Here is a 20696-nt window from a genome sequence, read left to right on the forward strand (position 1 = left end):
GACTGTGCATGACTGATATTCTGATGGTGAAATCATACCTCTTAGACCAGGGGAAGGAAATCCCAGCCGCAGAGGCATCCCGGGTTCGCACCTATCTCTGGCTTCCATAGTCTGCAGCCAGGAGGTAAGCAGCCACTTTGACTGATGGCCCAGTTCGGAGAAAGGCAAGCCATCTTTGTCACTGTCGGCCCCCAGTCAGCTTGTGTTTCTGAGATTACGCTCGATATCTGCAGCATATCCCAGGGGCGAACCTCCCCCACCCCACCTACTCAGGTGCACTCCACCCGCATAGGATGTCATGGGGAAGCCCTGAGTTTAGATATATGCCTTCTGCCCTGGTACCTCCTGTAACTTGAGCACTGTATATACTTCCAGGGACCCTTCACTTGGCCCTTACACTGCACCAGTGAAGGAGCTTCACTCATCCAGGGAGTCACTACTGTTGCCTTTAAACCAGGCGTGGGCCATGTACCGCTCCCACCTGCTCTTGTAAATAAAGTTTTATTGGCACCCAGCCTCACCCACCCCTTTACTACTGTCCCCAGGCCCTTTGGTGCTGCAGGGCAGCGATGGGTAACCATGACCGAGACCGCCCGGCCCCGGAAACCGAAAAGAGTCACTGTTCGCCGACACCTGTGTTAAGTCATCCTGAAATGAACCCCTGTCTCCCCGGCTTTCTCCGCAGGCACGCAGCCCAGTACCAGCTGCAGTCTGGGCGGGCCCCCGTCCCTTCTCCCGAACAGAAGCGACCTTTCTGGGGTGGACATCACCATGTTGAACCTACTCAACCGGAGAGACAGCAGCGCCAGCACCATCAGCTCCGCCTACCTGAGCAGCCGCCGCTCTTCCGGCATCTCGCCCTGCTTCTCCAGCCGCCGCTCCAGCGAGGCGTCCCAGGCCGAGGGGCGGCCCCAGAACGTGAGCGTGGCCGACTCCTACGACCCCATCTCCACCGACGCGTCGCGCAGGTCCAGCGAGGCCAGCCAGGGCGACGGGCTGCCCAGCCTGCTCAGCCTCACGCCCGCCCAGCAGTACCGCCTGAAAGCCAAGTACGCCGCTGCCACGGGCGGTCCGCCGCCCACCCCGCTGCCCAACATGGAGAGGATGAGCCTCAAGACCCGGATGGCCCTGCTGGGCGATGGCAGGGAGCCCGCGGGGACCCTGCCTCCCGTACATCCTCCCCGGAGATGCAGCGACGGCGGGGCCCACGGGTACGGCCGGCGCCCGCTGCTGCCCCAGGATGCGCTGGGCAACGGCGTGAGAAGAGCCAGCGACCCGGTGCGGACGGCCTCCGAGAGCCTCTCCCTGCCCCGGGTGCAGCGATTCAACAGCCTTAACAGCTTCAACCCTCCGGTGTTGCCTCCATCCCTGGAGAAGCGTAACCTAGTGCTTCAGAACTACACGCGGCCGGACGGGGGCCAGTCCCGACCCTTCCACGCGTCTCCCTGTCCCCCGAGCATTACTGAGAATGTCACCCTGGAGTCCCTGACCATGGACGCCGATGTGAGCCTGAACGATGAGGATCTCCTGCCCGACGACGTGGTGCAGTATTTAAACTCCCAGAACCCAGTCGGGTATGAGCAGCACTTCCCGGGCACCGTCTCTGATGACAGCAAAGTGCCCCACGGGCCCGGCTTGGGGAGCGGGCCCGGCGACTTTGACCCGCTTGGGCTGCCCGGCAGCCACGCCAGCCAGCAGTATCGCGGGCTGGAACCGCCCTGCACTGATGCCAGTAAATCCGACCTGCCCATTCAGTGGAACGAGGTCAGCTCAGGCAGCGCTGACCTGTCCTCCTCCAAGCTGAAATGCGGCCCGCGGTCCACAGCGCAGCAGGCCCGTGCCTTCGCGTTGTACAGCCACGTGGGCGTCCACCCACAGAATCCCTTGAGGAGCGGGGCTGGCCCAGCTGGGGGGTATCCGACCCCCGGGGAGCACGGCAGCTCCTTCGGGGGCCCGGAGCACTTGGTGAGCCACGGCGGCGGCGGCGGAGCTGCGGGCACCAACGGGAACGCCTTCCACGAACAGCCCTATAAGGCCCAGCAGTATGGAAACTGCCTGGCCCGGCAGCCCGGCTCCCCCGGCTTGCTCGACGGGGCCTGCGGTGCCGGGATCCAGGCAGCAAAGCTGAAAAGCATCCCCATGCCAGGGAGCGGGAGCCAGCCGGATTTTGGCCTGTCGGTGGCACCGAACGAGTCAGCCGGCAGCACGGTGAATGGCATGCCCAGCCCAGACCCGGTGGGACAGGGGTACCTGGCGCATCAGCTCCTTAGTGACAGCATGCACCCCCAGGGGGCAGGCCGCCCCGGGCAGCACATGCTAGGGCACGGTAGCGCTACCTCACATATCCACGTGTATCAAGGGCCAGAAAGCGGCCTGCCAGGGCCTCCCAGCACCGGCATCCAGCTGTCAAGCTTGGCAGCCGTCAGGGGCTACCAGCCGTGTGCCAGCTACGGGGGCAGCCGGCGCCAGGCTGGGCCGAGGGGCGGCCTCGCTCTGCAGCCAGGACAGCTCAGTGACCCAAGTCAGACCTGCAGGGTGAACGGCATCAAGATGGAGATGCCAGGGCAGCCCCATCAGCTCTATTCGAATGTGCAGAGTTACTCTGGTCAGTTCTATGACCAAACCATTGGCTTCGGTCAGCAAGACATGAAAACCGGGTGCTTCTCCGTGTCAGAAGCCAACTGCCTGCTCCAGGGGGTGAGCGCCGAAAACTCTGAATTACTCTCCCCAGGTGCTAACCAGGTGACGAGCACAGTGGACAGCCTCGACAGCCATGACCTGGAAGGGGTGCAGATTGATTTCGATGCTATCATAGATGACGCGGACCACGCCAGCCTGATGTCAGGAGCCCTGAGCCCAAGCATCATTCAGAACCTTTCTCATAGCTCCTCCCGGCTCACAACGCCACGCGCCGCCCTCCCGTTGCCAGCTCTGTCTCTGAGCACCACCAACATGGCAATCGGGGACATGAGTTCTCTGCTGACTTCCCTCGCGGAAGAAAGCAAATTCCTTGCAGTTATGCAGTAGGCATTAGGGGAAAAAAAAAAAAAAAAAAGACTGCCAAGAGACCTGAGACTTTAGGAGTTTAAAAGATTAAATTGACCCTTTTTTTTTTTTTTTTTTTTTGGCTGTTTCGTTTTTGTTTTTTTTAGTTCTGTATATGTTTTAGCAATCTCATCTCACCTAACTGGGATGTGTTTCAAGTATATTCCTTTTATGGAAAAGGACTCTGAAAAACCCTAAAGTATTCTAGGGAGAAACTGTCTTCCATTTCAGTTTTGAATCAGTATTGTAACACTCGAAACACCCTCTTTTTTTAAAAAACTGTAAGCCCGCCCCCCCCCTTTTTTTAGTAAACCGGTGTAAATGTGTGGTGTGCACGTTCTTTCTTTTTGGAGAGAGGGCAAAGGAAAGGATTTGACAGGTTTCTCTGTTACTCCAAGGAAATAGGAATTGGTGTGCTTGTGACCAAGGGGTTACACTTCCAGCTTTTTTCCATTTTCCTTTACATACGTTCAGCGTTTGTTTTTGTGTTTTGTTTCTTTTGTTTTTTAATCCCCACACTGGGCACGAGAATCAGAACATGGAGAGTGAGTTTGGGAATCCATGGAGAGTGAGTTTGGGAATCTCTTGTGAGCGTACTGTATCAGAGGTCACAGGTTTTTAAGATGCTCCTCACCCGCAGTTCAGAGCATGCTTTAGACAGATACACACAGGTCGAAATTTGGGACTCTTGCACATGAAATGGTGTGCCCACCATTGGGGTTTAAAATTCTTACTGTCCATACATGAGCTTAGGGTGGGTACGTGTATACGACAGTTCTCAGTTATCGACCTTGCCTCCTCTCTCTCTTTCTGTCCGTGAATGTTCAGTGCTCTTCCAGGGAGACGGGGAAGGGCGCTGGGTGACACTCAGACATGCTATTACTTTCATCTGTTCTGGTAAGAAGGTAGGTGGATTGCAGATTCAAGCTACAGTGGAGAATTTGTTGGGGAATATTTGTGGGTTTACATATTTGTTGATAGTTCCATCTCTTGCCCCGTTTTCATAGATAACTGAGAATGGATGATATCTAGTTCTGAGTATATAGGTACTTAACCCCACAGCTGGCTATGTCATTAACATATGTTAATTCCACTATAGCGAAGGAGTATTTCTATTCTAAGTGCCCTATTTTAGGGGATTTATAAAACTTGGTTGTAAAAGAAAAAAGCTCACAGACAAAGATATTTGGAATAAATCGCTTCAAATATTTTTAGTATTTAAAAGCACTAGGGAAGAAGTTTTGTAGCTGTGTGGATACCTTTTTTTTGCACCCTATCTATTAAGTGACGCATCCATTTAAGAAGTTAAGTGTTCTATGTAGTTTGTCCTTAATGTGGACTTAATCTGGACTTTTGTTTTGGATTAAAACATTTAAAGATTTAAAAAGTGCAGCTACTCCCCAGGTGCAGTTGCTACACATAAAAGACATACTATGTGTGCACAGAGTACGTGGATTATCCAGCATTTTACTTTAAAAAATATGTAAGCTATGAAAATAAAACATCGACACCTCAGGCTACCTGCTGTATTCTGTCCCCTTGACCCTGGAGTTGGATTTTTCCAAAGTGATTCATGAGTCCATTATGTGGCTTTTTCCCTTTATTCCTGCCATTTAAATTAGTATTAGACAAAATCAAATAAAAGTATTAAATAGAAAGAATATTAGGACCAGCCCATTTTTCTCATGTTTATGTTCTCTCATTTGGACAAAGAATCTCAGTGTGGAAGTAAAATTGCCCTTTGGGACTTTGGCTAAGACAGTTGGTTTGCTTTCAACTAAATGAAAGCAGAGAGATGCTGAGGTTCTCCGGCCATCCCCCCCCCCCCCCCCCCGTGCAACACCTACATTTAAATCAAAGGAAGCATCCACTTCAGAACAGAGTCCAAAATCAAAAGACAAGTAGTGATCTGAGCTAAGAGAGTTGAGTCTCTACCACTTTTCAATGGAAAGATCAAGGCATTTTCTGTGTTCTTCAAACAGGTCATGATCTGGTTACAAAATCAGTAATCCATTCCCTGAATCTTGTTTTTTCCATGAACTCAAAATCTCCCAGTCCTGGTCTGAGCTTGCATGCCCTTGTGGCTTAATCCAATCCCTGTCCTCCTTCTCCTCCCTCTGAATCCTTTCCCCACTAGCATTCCTAGATGTGTCCTGCATTTATCAATTGCCATAATTTCCCATGTCACCTTTCCCTACATGGAAGGATGGACGGAGCCTGGGATGAGCACGGTTGTCACTTTGTGCCCCTGTTTTTCCTTTGGTTTCTGGTGATTCTCCGGGTTACCCCCTATCTTTTTCTCTTCATACTTTGTTTTCTTTGCTCCCACCTTCAGATTTGCAGGAGACACTCATGCTTCAGCTCAGTATTTGGCTTCTCTCAGTATGGAAATCTCAGAAGGATGGAGGAAAGGAGAGGCGGAAGAGGAAAGTGTATTTTTCCAATCTGTTTTGATAGAGTAAGGAAGATTTTTTGGGGCCACTTACAAGTGTCCCATCTGGACATGGATCTCTGTAGACTTGGCATCTCCTGTGATGGAACCCATCCCCAGCCTCCCATCTTCTCTCCACTTCCCTGTCCCTAGCGTTTAGGGAGATAACACCAACTCTCTAGGGTCATGGCTACTTTTTAATGCAGGCTCATACACGGTACCGCTGTTTGGCATCCATGTTAAACATGTTCAATCCATTTTGTTTTCTTTTCTAAAGAACTAATTAGACTGCCCCTGCTCCTCACTCACTGGCTCACCCTCTTGAGCTGCAGAGTTTCGATTCTTGCGATGTATGTGCCTTATTTTATGTTAATGTCGTCGAAGCGAGGGACCAGTTGGTGTTGCCCAGTCAGGGCTCAAGGCTGCGTGCTCCCCAGCCGAGAGCACACGATTGTAGCAGAGTCTGAGCTGTCTTGTAACCTGGCTTCCCATGTTGTTTTGAACTGATAGGAGGATGTCCTCTTCTGACAAGTTACTGTTGTGTATCCTGCAAATGTGTAAGATAAAATACGAGTTCATTGTTTTCACCTTTTTTAGATTTTTTAAAAAATAAAATGTGTAATCCTTTTTTTAAAAGAAACACGTGTAAATACATTTAAGTATTGTAGGCATAGTGTTTGGACGTGGCCGGCCCCGGGCCTTCCTCGGATCAGCCCGCAGCCCGTGCAATGCCCACCCGCGCCCACCTCTAGCCCGGGGCTGCAGCCCCGCCACAGATGGACTCTACTTTTGCTTTCAGAACCACTTAGTCTTTTTATAACAAAGAGAAAGAACAATGTTTCTTACAATGTCAATAAAAAACTCTTTGTACTGAAATTTCTCGTAGGTGGTTTATTTAATTCACAGTTGAATGGGAAAAGGGCTTTCTTTGGAAAAATCCAGAACCTGTGTTTAGACCCAGGCCCCCTGACCCCCGACACACACACACACACACACACACACACACACACACACACACGCAGAGGGAACTTTTGCTCTGAGACCCAGATTCCTCATCCCTAAGATGGAGAATGGGGCAGTACACCCTACTAGTGTGTGTGAGGAGGGGGACCTGGGAGGCACACCAGTTGTAACCTGGACTGTTTTTCTTAATTTTGTCTCTTTGCCAAACTCTAGGAGGAAAGACATGAATAGGTTTAATGTCTAACAACTTGTCCCTCTTTTATATATTATCCTCTCATTTCAGAGATACCCTACCACATGTCAAGAGAAAATCTGACATGGTAGAAGCCTACCTTTATGTGGCTTTTAATAACTGACATCAGACAGAAATATGAGCTATTTCTCTCATTTGTCTTTTCTCGTCAGCTTGCGGTAGTTTTCTCCAGATCACTATAAAAGACTCCAAAAGAGTTCCCTTCTTCTTCCTGAGTAATATCAGGTGTCTTTTGAGCCACCAGCTGAAGGCATTGGTTGTTGCTGGGAAGGACAGGTGGTCCTGGTTGTCAGTATCACAGGGCTACAAAGATGGGTGCAGCCCTCACGCACTGGTGCACACACATGCACAGGTGCATTAGCACTGTCTCAGGGAACCTCCTGTCCCATGGGTGGTGAATGTTTCTCTCCTTGCCCTATAGCAGAGATTGTCCAGTCATAGGGATGTTTCATGCTTTTCTCATTCACAAAGGAGAATTTCCTCCCATAAATCCAAAATTCTTTGCTTTCATAACTAGATCCTTCACATAAGGTGTCCAAATGCGTTCAGAAAAAAATAGGAACTTATGCCGTCTTAGGAATAAATTGTCAGCTTACAAAGAAGCGTACGAGATAACAAGTTAAAATAAAATAAATAAGACAAATGAGGCTAATAGAAGGAAAAAGTAGGAAATGGGACACTCCCAGGAATGAGGCGTATGACAGACTCCTGTAAGTTCATGTGAGCAGAACGCAGGTACCACTCACAGCTTTGTTTAAAAGATGCCTCCTGTAAAGGAGATGTGAAGGAGGCAGAGTCAGGTAAAATGGCAAAGCTGCAATCCATTTGGTATTTCATAAAGATTTATATTAAGGAATTTTGGTTCAAAGATGTTATGTGTTACCCTGAAAAGAATATGACAGGAGAATTCTAGTATTAAGATGGAAAATTTTAACCAAGTGCCAAAATGTCTTATTCATCCCTTTTTCCTCCATGGCTTTCTCTTTATTTTCTTGGCAGTTTTCCCCCTTTGGTTTGTTAAAAAAAAAATTCAGCTGAGTAAATCTGAAGATCTAATTGGCTCTATTAAACTGTTCATGAGTGGAGCAGCGTATCCCCTAGGAAGCAGAGAGAGACTCCTAGGTGTGTGCAAAATGGAAGGCTTTTATGGAAAAGAGAGTGGGACAAGAAAGTCATTAACAAGAGAAAAATGAAAGTTCACTGGAGGAAAGTGAGAGTTGGGGTGATGACGGCTCCTTGTTGGCTGAGCTGCATTTCCATCAGCTGCGTTTGTTGATGGTCAGGAAGAAAATCTTCCTTCTTCCTACTGGAGTAGTAAAGTTGTTGTACTTCCTGTTTGGGAGTACAAGGTTGTCTCTTCCTGTGGGGGTCTGCAATTGACATCTTCCTGTTTGGGGTAATTGACAAGGAGTGGTAGTCTTCCCTACTCCAATTTTCTTTGAGGTTTCCCTTTTATTAATTTTCACAGGTTTTACTTTATAGTATATTCATTATTCCAAATACAATCTGAGCTAATCTCTCCTTTAACGTTAGCTTTCTTAAAATTTCATTTTACCAACATAAACCTGGTTTATGCCTTCTCTACCTAGTTATTCAAGCTCTTTGCTATTTTTAGGAATAGTAATAGAATCTAGAATAGAATCTGGTTTTAGGCTTTTTTTTTTCTTTCCATATAGTTTGTGGCCCATACTCACCCAGCAGAGGCATGGAATCTTAGGTTCTCCAAATTTTCTCACCCTTCCCTGAATCTTCCACTCCCTCCCTTACAGCTTCCAACCTTCCTCAATGCCCAGTGGTAGGTTATGATGGTCTCTGCCTTCAGAGAACTTACAGTTTATCTGGGGATATTAGACAGACAAGAGTTACACATTCCATTCATTCAACAGCGCTGCCTTGATGTCTAATATCCCATTCAGATTCCTTGCTAGGGACTGGAGATGGGAAGATGAATAAAGTAGTGGATCCATAGGCTTGTATCCCAGTGGGAGGGACAGATATGTAACCACAGAATACAACGGCATGCCATAACAAGAAGACATTCAAGGGCAGGTTCAGTGTGGGGCGTTATCCATCTGAGGTGCATATGGCAGGGCTTCTCAACCTCGGTATTGTTGACATTTGGGGCCAGAGAATTCTTTGTGGTGGGGGACTGTCCCACGTACTGTAGGATGTTTAGTGGCATCCCTAGCCAATACGCACTAGATGCCAATACCACCCCTACCCCCAAGTTGTAACATCCAAAAATGTCTCTGGACATAGCTACTTGTCCCTTGGAGAGAAAATAATTCCAGATTGAGAAGCTCTGGCTTAAGGAGTGAAAATACAAGGAGACACATACTGTAGGCAGGTGCCCAGAAGAGAGATTTAAGTACCAACCCAGACTTGGGAGCCTGTGGTATACAGGTGAGAGATGAAGCAAAGGGTAAGAGCACCATTAACAGGCACGGGTATTGAACAAGAGGAAGACTGAGAAATGAACCCTACGGAACACTGGCCCCATGGACCAAGAGGCAGGGAGGGCACAGGTGAGGCGGGCTGGACAGAGGGGGAGAGGGGGGTCGGAAGGCAGGAGAGACTGCGTGCTCTAGAAACAAGGAGGCATACTTCAGGAGGCCAGTACTGTCAAAAACAACATGTAGGTCCAGGGAAACATGGGCTGAAAAGTACCAGTTTTAAGAGTCAGGAGACCCCGGGAGACTATGGGGAAACATTTATCAGTGGGGTGGTGAGAACAGAAATGGGCTCACAACAGTTGAGGATCAAATGACACATGACACAAAGGGGAACTTGGTGGCCTCTTTCAAGTAGCCTGTGCCATGTCATCATCCCAGATGCCATCAGGACTAAGACACCTGTTGCTCCATGTTCTAAGAAAGAAAGCAAGCATGCAATTAAGCTGTGACGTCATGCTTCCTATCCTCTAAGAGACAGATTACAATTTCAGTGGTGTCATGGGCACCTCGGAGAGTACGAAATACATTATCTCCAAGAGAAAGAGACCGGAGGGGTGGAAAGTTGGATTTTTCTTGTGGTTGTTCCCCTTCCTTTCTTCCATTTTTCTTTTTCCCTTCTTTCTTTCTTCCCTCCCTTCTTCTATCCCTTCCTTCCTTCTTTAATGCAAAAGGCTTGACCGTGTTAATCATCCAATAGGAAAGAGGCAGAGGAGAAGAGGTGCTTGATGTTACAGTGAACAAAGCAAGCATCATTGGAACTACCTGGATCGCAGGATGGATGCTTCTCCAGGGAAACGAGGGAAGGAGTAAAGGATGAGGGCAGGTTTAGACAGAAGCGAGGAATGGGTACAGGAGATCAAGAGGCTGAGGGAATTCAACAGTGACTTAGACCTGTGAAGACACAGAATGGTCTGGCACATGTCAGGAAGGCCAGTGACCTTGAACTGGGCCTTCAGAACGAGTGGAGAGCGAGGAAGGGAACGGAAGATAGGAGGGAACAGCATGAAGTCACGTGAGGTTCACAAGCTCATACCTGCTGCTGCATCCCTACAGGATCCAGATCGGATTGACTGGGGGACAAGACTCAGGTGGGAGATTATTGTGATCTTTTGGGGGAAAATAACTTAAATACCTTTTGGCAGTGATGGTGGGTGGCATGTGGAAGGGAGGGGGAGTGGAGGTAATGCCCTTGGACTCATACAGGAAGAGCCCAGAGCTGCTGTGCCTTAGGGAAGCAGGAGAGTGGGCAAGCGAGGGCCCCTCACCATTTTCTTCCCATTCCCCAGGAGGTGGGGTCCAGCCCAGCCCTGCAAAGGCAGAGCAAGCCCAAGGGAGCGGGAGTGCTGGGGAGAACAGGGACCAACAGAGCTCTCCATCACTGGCCCTTCACCAAGTAAGCAAGAAACTTTATGTGGTATTTCCAGTTAATAGTGCATAGAGGGTTTTGGTTGTTTTTTTAAATTTTCATATTAGGAGACTATTTTAACAAAGTAACAGGCGTGCTTCCCCACTCTTATCTCTGCTTCCCACCTGCCACAGCAGCTCTGCAGGGCTCAGCTCACACCTCCCTCTTACTCCTAATTTCCCTTTTGCTGGAGCTTTCCCAGGCCCGGGCTCAGTGAGACGTGTGAGGTGGCCTGGAAAGCTGGCCAACCAAGCTGGAAGGAACACTGGCAGTCCCGGAGAGCCAGCCAGCCTCGTCCCAGCACCGGCCCCTTGGGAGAGAGGCCCGCTGCTGCCTGGGTCCGCAGCCACTACCGGGCCAGGGCAGGGAAGCGGGTGGATTGGCTGTGTTCTCTTCCCGAGATGCTTCTGTCTGATCGGGCTTCTTAGTCAAGCTCTAGCTGAAGAAAGATTCCCCAGCCACCCCAGTTAGAAGCAGCTAAACCCCTAGCCTGTCCCTGCTTTTAAAAAAGCTCTGGACTTGGCATGAGTGCTTCTGATGCCAGTGGTAAAGGGATATCACAGGTTCTCTGTGCCTGAACCATTGAAATAAACCCCCCAAAGATGTGTTTGGTAATATTTTTGACCCAGTGCATCACTGGTGTCTACTAATTTCCCTGAGTACCAGCTGGAGGACTTATGAAACAGTGGTTTATCTTCTCTGAGATCAGGGGGAGGGGAGACAGGAGAGAACCCCACAGACTGCTCCTTCTCAGCTGGGCCTGCCTTCGAGCCCCTGCGCTCCTGCAAGGACCCCTAAGGAGATGGGAAAGGGACGGCTTGCCCCTGCTCTCCTGCAAGGACCCCTAAGGAGATGGGAAAGGGACGGCTTGCCCCTGCGAGCAGCCCCGCGGGCCTCCAGATCAGTGATCTTCCCCCGCAGCTGGGAATCCTCTTGTGCTCAGTCTCGGCCCACGTGATCCGTGCTCAGCAGTTGGACCCTGGCTCCTCCCATTTGGCAGGCGCAGGCCTGCAGCCCTCAGGGCTTGCAAGGGCCAAATGCACTGCAGAGGTGTGATTCATTGAGTTCCCAGAGGAAAGAGAGGCAGCCAGCTGGCAGAGGATTACTGAACAGTCAGTCCAAGGAATTCCGTTGCTGTTTGGATAGAGATGAGCAACTAGCTACCTCACTTCTCTTCCTCCCCCGCGGAGGCGTGGAGATGGAGGCCGGCCAGGGCTTGGGGGGCAGAGGAAAGGAACCAGGCTGCTTCACTGACCACCAAGATAAGGGTCTGTGGCCATGTCCCCAGGGAGTCAAGGCAAGAAATCCTTGCATTTTCATTTGCAGATGATTCTGGGCACCCCCAAATGTGTAACCAAAACACCCCAAGATGCATTGCCCAGAAGTAATTTTTTAATAAGCATCAAACTTGTTAGGCAAGAAAAATAATATTGGCTAACAGACAAAACAAGCCCGGTGTGTACGTTACAGATCAGTGACTGTCTAGTCTCCCGAATAGGAGATTTCTTCCCCCTGCACGTTGGCTATCTCAGGCTCTCAGGGTGTCTACCAGTTACAGATCCATTGCACAGTCATTCTTAACCCTGTGACACTTAAGAAACTGGCTGCTCCTTGAACCCAGGCCCCTGGACACCTCCCATTTGATCCACACCCTACACAAATGAAGTCATGAACCACCACGGTAAAGATTTCCCCTGAAGTTCATGCAAAGAACCAACCCCAAGGACCCCATCCAAGCTCCCTCCCCCTCGAGCTTAGCTTCCTGCATCCCTTGAATTGAGGTAACAGGGTGATACTTTTTCAACTACCTCTGCCCTACCTGCAGGGCAAACAAACAACACTCTCTCCCAGTCCCAAAGCAGTTGGGAGAAGAACAGAATGTTCCATTGACTTTCAAGACAGAAGGTCAAGGAACAGCCTTTCCTTGGGTTGCCTTGACCCGGGCTGTCTTCACTTGCTGTGCAGTTTTAGACGATTTAGTATCACTTTCCACTGTTGCGACTGAAAGGCCGACAGCTTCCAACACGGCGGCCTTCCAGCTGGTTGGAAAGGCGTTCTGAGGCTCTCTTAAATCAAGTGGGCTTAACATTCAGCCAAAAGGAAGGTTTTCGAAAATAAGCTGATTTCAATCCCTCCTTGCTGGCCTTGTGCACCAGGATTCCAGCTTCATTCAGACACAGGGTTTCCCTTTCAAAGAAGGAGTACAAAAGGGGTACAGGCAAGGGCGTTGCTCTGATCCCACCCCCAGCTGGTGGCTTGCGAGTTCTGGCCCCTCCCCCTGGATGGTGATGTTAGCACAGATCCCATAAGTTAAGACCTCAGTCTTCCACAAAATTGCCCTCATTTCAGAAAGCCTGCCATAGGTTCAAGGGGGTCCCCAGGTCACTTGCACTTCTGACTGACTAGCTACAAATTTAGGGGTTCCCATGACCCCTCAGGTCGATAATTCTCCAGAATGACTCACGACTCAGGAAAGTGCTCTACTTATGTTTACAGTTTTATTATAAAGGATGCAACTCAGGAAGAGCCAAAGGAGGGGATGTACAGCTTGAGGTCTCTGGGGGTACCCTGAATGCAGAGCTTCTGTGCTCCACCACATGTGGAGTCAGCGCCTGTCACCTTCTGGGCACATCAGTGTGGCCCCCATGGAGAAGCTCCACTGAGCCTCAGCGCCCAGAGGTTTTATCAGGATTTCATCATGTAGGCACAATTGATCAAATCACTGGCCACGCGATTAAACGCAATCTCCAGCCCCCATCCCCTGCCCAGAAGCCAGGCTGGCTCAAAGTCCCAACCCTCTAATTTCACGGTTGGTTTCTCTGGTGACCAGCCCCCAGCCCTGAAGTCATCTTGGAGACACCAAGAGTCACCTCATGAACATAAACTCAAGTGTGATCCCATGGGCTCATGAATAACAAAAGCACTGTTATCACTGGGGAGATCCCAGGGGCTTAAATCTCCCCAAATTCTTTATTACACAACAGAGAGCTCCTTGGAAATGCCTAGAAAGGAAGCTCTGAGGTCCCAGCTCACCGGAGAAGAGCCAGCCCTGGCTGGCATGGGGACAGAGTGCCAGCACCTCCTCCACTAGCTAGATGTGATCCTCTGAGCATCAGTGGTGTCATCTGCAAATGTGGCTTAGTTATTTATGTCTACCCCAGAGTTATCACGAGGAGGGCTTCAGATGGTGGATAGAAAAATGCCTGGCATGTGTAGGAGCCAGCGAGCATTCAATGCACATGTTTATCCCTCACCCGGGCAATGATTCCACATGACTGAAGTGCAGGAAAGGAGACCCACAATGTGCAGGAAGATGGAGGTCCCCAGAGCCAGGGATCTTACAAAGGGATGCATTTACGCCTTTACCCGCCAGCCAGCCTGCCTGCTTGCCAACTCTTGACTCACAAAGGCAACAGACGTGTGCACCTGGGTCAGAGATCTCAGACTGAGAACAGAACACTAAAAAGATATTTCCATCTAGACCGACCTCAGAGGAATCAACAAGTCCAAAGAAGCAAATACTGAAGCTGGTATTTTACCCAAACGTCTGAGATATAACAGGTTCCTGGTAAACAGTAGTGCTAGAATTTAGATCTTTTAATCCTGGAAGAGCAAAAGAATATGACTTATTTACAAGTCCCCTACATACGAACGAGTTCCGTTCCGAGAGCACGTTCATAAGGTCAATTCGTTCGTAGGTCCAACAAAGTTGGCCTAGGTACCCAACTAACACAATCGGCTATATACTGCTGCTTTTACACTTAATCTGGATATCCTGGGCTTGAAATAAAAACACTGTACTACGGTACTCTCTACAGTACTGTAAAGTACACAAAAGCACAACTACTTGTAGAGGATGCACGCACATGACAATGTACGCCAGACACGTGAACTAACTTACGTGATTGGACGTGTGAATGCACGTTAGCATCTTTGAAAGTTCACACCTTACTGTATTTATTTATTTGTTTGTTTGTTTGTTTTCTTTTGGCAATGCCACGAGGCTTGGGGGATCTTAGTTCCCTGACTAGGGATTGCACCCAGGCCCATGGCAGTGAAAGTGCCGAGTCCCAGCCACTGGACGGCCAGGGAATTCCCCAAGTATGACTTTTTTTTTTGGGGGGGGGAAGGATTTTTTATTTATTTATTTATTTATTTATTTATTTTTGGCTGTGTTGGGTCTTCGTTTCTGTGCGAGGGCTTTCTCTAGTCGCGGCAAGCGTGGGCCACTCTTCATCGCGGTGCACGGGCCTTTCACTATCACGGCCTCTCTTGTTGCGGGGCACAGGCTCCAGACGCGCAGGCTCACTAGTTGTGGCTCACGGGCCCAGTTGCTCCGCGGCATGTGGGATCTTCCCAGACCAGGGCTCGAACCCGTGTCCCCTGCATCGGCAGGCAGATTCTCAACCACTGCGCCACCAGGGAAGCCCAAGTATGACTTTTTAAAGAGACATTTTATTATGATGTATATGCACACACACACACACAAATACATTTGCACAATCCAGATCCACCCTGCTGCCCTTTCCTTCTCTGCCCTCCACCACAGCAGGGCAGCAGGATCCATACTTCTTTGTCCGGTCTCAAGATCAGAGCTCAGAGACAATCCCCATGGAGCCTCACCAAACACTATTCCAACTTCATCCTCAGCTAGTTCATTGTAGTAGTTTTGAAAGTGGAGGATCATTTCTTCACACTTATTTTATCACTAATTTTGTTCTTTGGATGCTTCAAGTATTTAGAATTTAAGATAAATTATCTTCTGTAGAATTCAAGAATAAGACCCAGTGGTAAGTCTGATGATTAGAAACATATCCCTGTTCTGTGCAAAGACAGCCACTCAATATTTCTGTGTGTCTTCTCCCAGGCTTTTTGGTGATGCATTTCTTTGTTCCAAATAACATTTGTTTTCTTATTATAAAATGAAAACAGGAAAAAAATCAGAAAAAAGAAAGTCAACTGTCATTCAACCACCCAGAAATAACTGCTGTCAACTTTTTGTGATCTAGTTCTGGGTCTTCCTTATACAGGTAACATTCAATGATGAGCATTTTTCCATGCCATTAAAAATTATATTAAAACATGTGGCTATGGGCAAGGGAATGGAAAGACCAGTGACGGGGGGTCAGGAGATGGGACCATTGCTTCTGTGCCAAGGTCCTCCTACCTCTTAGCTGCAGGTTGGCCACATTCTTTCTTTCTTTGAGCTTGTGTATCTGTAATACCATCACGATTTTCACACTCAGCCTAAGATACAGAAGAGGTAGACAAAAGCTGCTCTGTGCCTGGTGGCTACTGGAAAAATGGGTGATAAATGGGCAAGAATGAGGCACATTCATTAAAGGTGGAGTCACAAGAGCAGAGGCTCTGGCACTGGGACCCAGTCAAGCTCTCCAGCTGCTACAGCAGTTCAGTCCCTGAGCTCCCCAGGAGGCAGACAAGAGGGATCAGATGATAAAGGAACGTACACTACAGGCTGCTGAGGACGAGATGGGTAATCCGTGCCTCTCCACTTACCCCAGATCCTACAACACGCAAGGCTGGAAAATTCTCACCAAGGTTCCACGGTACCTTGATCGTCTTTCAGAACCTCGGCTCACTCCCGCAGCCCACGTACGCATGTGCAAAACCGCAGCGGAAACCTGATTGGCTGCCGGCAGCATCCGCAGGAAAGGCTAGGCATGCGCTGAGGGCCAAGGACCCCGTTATCTCAGCGGCTGGGAACAGTCACCTGCAGTCTCGTCCGCGCCGCCTGCCCTCTTGTCGCTGTCATGGGCACCACCCTACACATGCTTCCACAGGTGCTGCCAGGGCAGGGGTCTGCGCCCCTGGATGTGGCTGAGGTAGAGGGATGGGGGTGTGGGGAGCCGGCGGCCGAGGTTTCGGGGGAGAGCAGACTGGCTGAGGGGCCTACAGTCTAGGTCACTCAGGGCAGTGTGTTGGATGCTCCTGGAGCCTCCATATCGCCCTCTGGCTGGAGCTTGGACCAGAGGCGGCTGACAAGCGAGACCCACGGGAGCGTGGCCTGGGGGTGTAGAACTTTGGAACGGGGTGGGGGGCTTTTACGATGGAGACGCTTTGAGATGGCCCGAACCACGGCCAAACTTTAACATGCTGCTGCAGAGGTGGTGCCCGGCCACACCTCCCCCACGTTCCCGTGCCTTCCTGCGCATTTCAGCGATGCCGTCTCCCCCCCAGTCCCTCCCCGCCGCCCCCCTCCATGACATCCATGCCACCCGCTGCTTTCTTTACTTGGAATCACGCACAGTGTCTGCATGTTAACCCCGCAGTGTCCAACAGCTGCCTCAGAGTGGCCCTTGGTCCAACATACTAACCCGGAGGGGCTATTGGTTCAGTGCCCGGCTTGGCTTCCTTGCACTTCTCCCCGGACAGCGGAACAGACAAGCAGAGGCCGCGGGACTTCCAGAACTAGCCCCCCAGAGAGTCAAGGACGGTGTTTATTGAGTACTTACTACTTTGGTGTGTCCAAAAAGAACATAATGAGTTCTTGTCTTAAGGACCTCACATTCCAGATGGGCAGAAAGAAAAGCATGCAATAACTCCTGGAGAGAATGAGATGCGTTGTGAGAGCAGAGGCCGGGGGTGCCAAGGAGGGACCGAGCTGCCAGCGTCAGTGAAAACAAGGCGAGCGGAGTCTTGTATGATGCTGGTGGCACCAGGCAAGCAGTGCATGTTAATACTCTGGACGTCAGGGAAGGGCTCTAAGGATACAAGCGAAGGCTGGGACGGGTAGGTGTCTTTCAGAAGATGCAGAGGTGGTGGAGGAAGGTATAGGAATTGGTGTGAGACGGCTAAGTGGACCCCGCGGCTGGGGGCAGGAAACAGACAAGTCTGGCCAGAGAAGGGAGGGGATTGACAAGAGCAAAGACTCAGGGCTACGACACCCGATGAAGGAAGCTGGGCTTGGTCCCGAGGACCAGAAGTGAAGGGAGACAGCAGGTAAACTAGGGGGTGTGCTTTGGGAGAGCATCTAGAAGGAGAGGGAACAGGCAGAGCAAGTCAGTGGTCCCCAGTCTAGAAGTCATCACTTTGCGAGTAAGGAAGCCCCAAATACAATAACAGGCTGGTCTTTGGGAGTTTAGGATCCAAAGGCAGGGTCTGTTGCACCACGATGGCAAGAGAAAAATTCCTGATCCTCTGCTGCCATCTCTAGCTCCCCATGTCGATGAGAGAAAAGAAGGCGAAGTGCATGCGCAGAACATTCAGCCATCAGACACAATTTCTAAAATGTGACTGCCACTTTTCTCCCTCCCTGCACACTCCCCTCATCCCACATTCGGAGAGCTCCCCGGGGGCACAGCCAACCTGGAGGGTGTTCAATAGTGGCTTCTCAGAGGGCAAAACTGAAACGTCTCAGCCCCTACATTCTGAGCTGCTACTGCCACCCCGTGGTGGAATCAGGAATTACACCCACTCCTCCTCCCCAGTTAGGGCCCCCAAGCCCACCTCCACCTCTACCTCTCTGCCCTCTGGCTGATGGAAAAAGAACAGGTGGATCCAAAGCATAGGAAATGTTTCCCTGTTGGAAAGTGTAATGGAAAGGTTGAACATTAGGTAAAAATTAGTATCTTTGGAGATGGGGGTCTTAGTTCAAATGTGCTTGGGATTCTAAATTTTATGAAATTAAACTTATTTAATATAAAATAGATGACCAACATGGACCTACTGTATAGCACAGGGAATTACCCTCAATATTTTGTAATAACTTATAAGGGAAAAGAATCTGAAAAAGAGTATATATATATATCTGAATCACTTTGCTGTCCACCTGAAACTAACACAACATTGTAAATCAACTCTACTTCAATTTAAAAAAAAAGAAATAAAAAAATAACTTATTTAGAGAAACATCTCTCTTGCTGATACTGTGGTTTCCCTTCATCAGAACCAAAGACACTGTCTTTGTTTTTTACTAAATACAAACAGGAGGGCGTCCCTGGGCTGCCTGGGATGGAGAGGTGGGTGTGAGGTGGCAGTAGCCCCACTGCTGACCACACTTGCGTACAGTCTGGATAGAGCCATCCAGTCAAGTTGAGTGGGACAGCTCCCAGCCTCTCTGTTGATTCTGTTTGCCCCATCCCAGGAGTGATCAAATCCAGTATTTCCTAGAGTGTCCTCATGTATTTATCATTTCCCTTCTCTCTTTAGAGCTGTGGCTCCGTTTTTTGGAAGGCATAAACAGGACGCCCTCGATCAGTGCCTCCATGGGACAGGGTGTGAGCAGATTTGCAGGGAACCACGAGTTACAACGGGATGAGGATGAATTCTGGAACCACAGCTATGAGTTCAAGTTGCACCCCTGGACGTGCAGGTGACTCTGAGTGAATTATTTAACCTCCGGTGAGCCTCTGTTTCCTCATCTGTAAACTGGGGTTGCTCTCTATCTAGCAGATGGGTTGTAAGGATCAAACGAGATGTGTTTTCTCTCTAGTCCACTCACTCCGGACCATTTGACAAGGTCCTCGTCCCCTTATTCCCTGGACTGTTTAAACGAATGGGCTGTGAGCCCTATAGTCTTGTCCAGGTAATCTTTTCCAACACGGATGTAAGAGAAGTCTGTGCAGCCGGAAGTATGTGGCAACCCTGCCCTCCAAAAGGAAAGGACAGGTACAGGTCATGGTGACAATCACAGGTCATGGTGACGACCATGGGTGCCCTAGAGGAAGCCCACGGATAAGGAAATTAAGGAATTTGAAGAGCAGAAGGTAAGAGAGATTAAGGCAAGTGCCCAAGGTTCCCTACCTGGTCTTACAGAGCGAGGCCGGGTGCTCAGCCAGGGTGAGGGCAGGGCTCACGCATCTGCCATTTCACTGGGCTGCCTCCCTGGGGACAGCAGATGAGGGGAGAGGGCTACAGACTCAGAGGGAGGAGGGTCTTTTGACCCTGGACGTGCAGGGCGAGCTGGATCTGTGGGTCAGAGGCAGGTGGGGTTTCAGGTGAAGTGGACCAGCAAAGGCCAGGAAGAGGAGATGAGAGCGGGCAGAACAAGGTCATGGGCAGTCTGGGTGAGATGGAGGCTGCCAGACCCAGGGCGCTGGGGAAGGGAGCCCATGGGTGGGCGGGAGTGGCCCGAGGATGACGAGCTTTCCTGGGGCCATGCTGAGGGCAAGGAGACATCGTGTGCAAACGTCCAGGAGGTCAGGGGGTCGGAGCTCCTGTGCGTGGGCATCTCATACTCAGAGTTCATCTCTGATGGCCTTGTTCGTTTCTCAAAACAGACATGATTTACTTCTAGGTGAAAGGAAGGAGAAAGACAGAAAAGAAACATAATAGACTGTCCCAGACAGGACCCAGCACCTTCAGGACAAAGGTCAGCCACCCCTTCCTTGCCCATTGACTGTTAACGATCTATGATTCTTTGTTTGCCTTTATACCCTTCTCCGAGTTGTCTGGGCAACCAAGGAAACATTTTCCTGCCACTAAGAATGCCTCAGTATTATGTAACAACCTAAATGGGAAAATAACTTGAAAGAAGAATAGATACGTGTATATGTTTAACTGAACCACTTTGCTGTACACCTGAAACTAACACAGCACTGTTAATCAACCATACTCCAATGTAAAATGAAAAGTTTAAAAAAAAAAAGAATTACTCAGACTGCAGCTGTTGTGGACTTTTTTGTCACGAAGTTCAGTTTTATCACTCAGGGGAAATTCTGTCAAGAGAGTCAGTGAGGTCCATGACTTAGAACCAGCGAAGTGGAGACCTGTTTTTTTGGAATAAAACTGCTTTGAGGTGTGGAAGAAGGGAGCCCAGGGAGAAACGGTGGTCACACATCGCCCCCTGGTGTCCACAGCGTTTATTGCATGTCAGCTGCCTCTAAAGGGAAGGGCGGCAGGATGTCCAGGCTCATCTTACCTAACAAAACTCCTTCTTCCTAGGTCTTTTGTGTTTCTTACAAGTGTCCATCCCAGCAGTCAATGATGAGGACAGTTTCTGTATTTACCACTTATTTGCACACTAGTTGGTTGCACAGCCCCACCTGGGAGGCGGTCTGTGTGATGGTTAAAAAGCACACGCTTGTGTCAGTCAGCCTGAAGGAGTCAACCTTAAAACCACGTGGAATTAGTACCAAGCAAATGAAATACCAATAAGAGGCAAAATTACGGTGGATCAGAAATTGA

The 20696-nt window shown here is 49.6% G+C and overlaps 1 protein-coding gene across 1 annotated transcript in view; it reads left to right on the forward strand.

Annotated features, from left to right (window-relative positions):
* Positions 1–3068, forward strand: part of GLI3 (GLI family zinc finger 3) — a 283127-nt gene extending 280059 nt beyond the window's left edge. The window contains exon 15 of the mRNA XM_061197565.1: positions 686–3068. Within this exon, the coding sequence (XP_061053548.1) occupies positions 686–3027 (2342 nt within the window). The 3' untranslated portion in view covers positions 3028–3068. The remainder of the gene's footprint in view (positions 1–685) is intronic.
* Positions 3069–20696: the final 17628 nt, after the last annotated feature.

This window comes from Eubalaena glacialis, chromosome 8, assembly GCF_028564815.1.
Source record: "Eubalaena glacialis isolate mEubGla1 chromosome 8, mEubGla1.1.hap2.+ XY, whole genome shotgun sequence".
In the NCBI taxonomy this organism is placed as follows: domain Eukaryota; kingdom Metazoa; phylum Chordata; class Mammalia; order Artiodactyla; family Balaenidae; genus Eubalaena; species Eubalaena glacialis.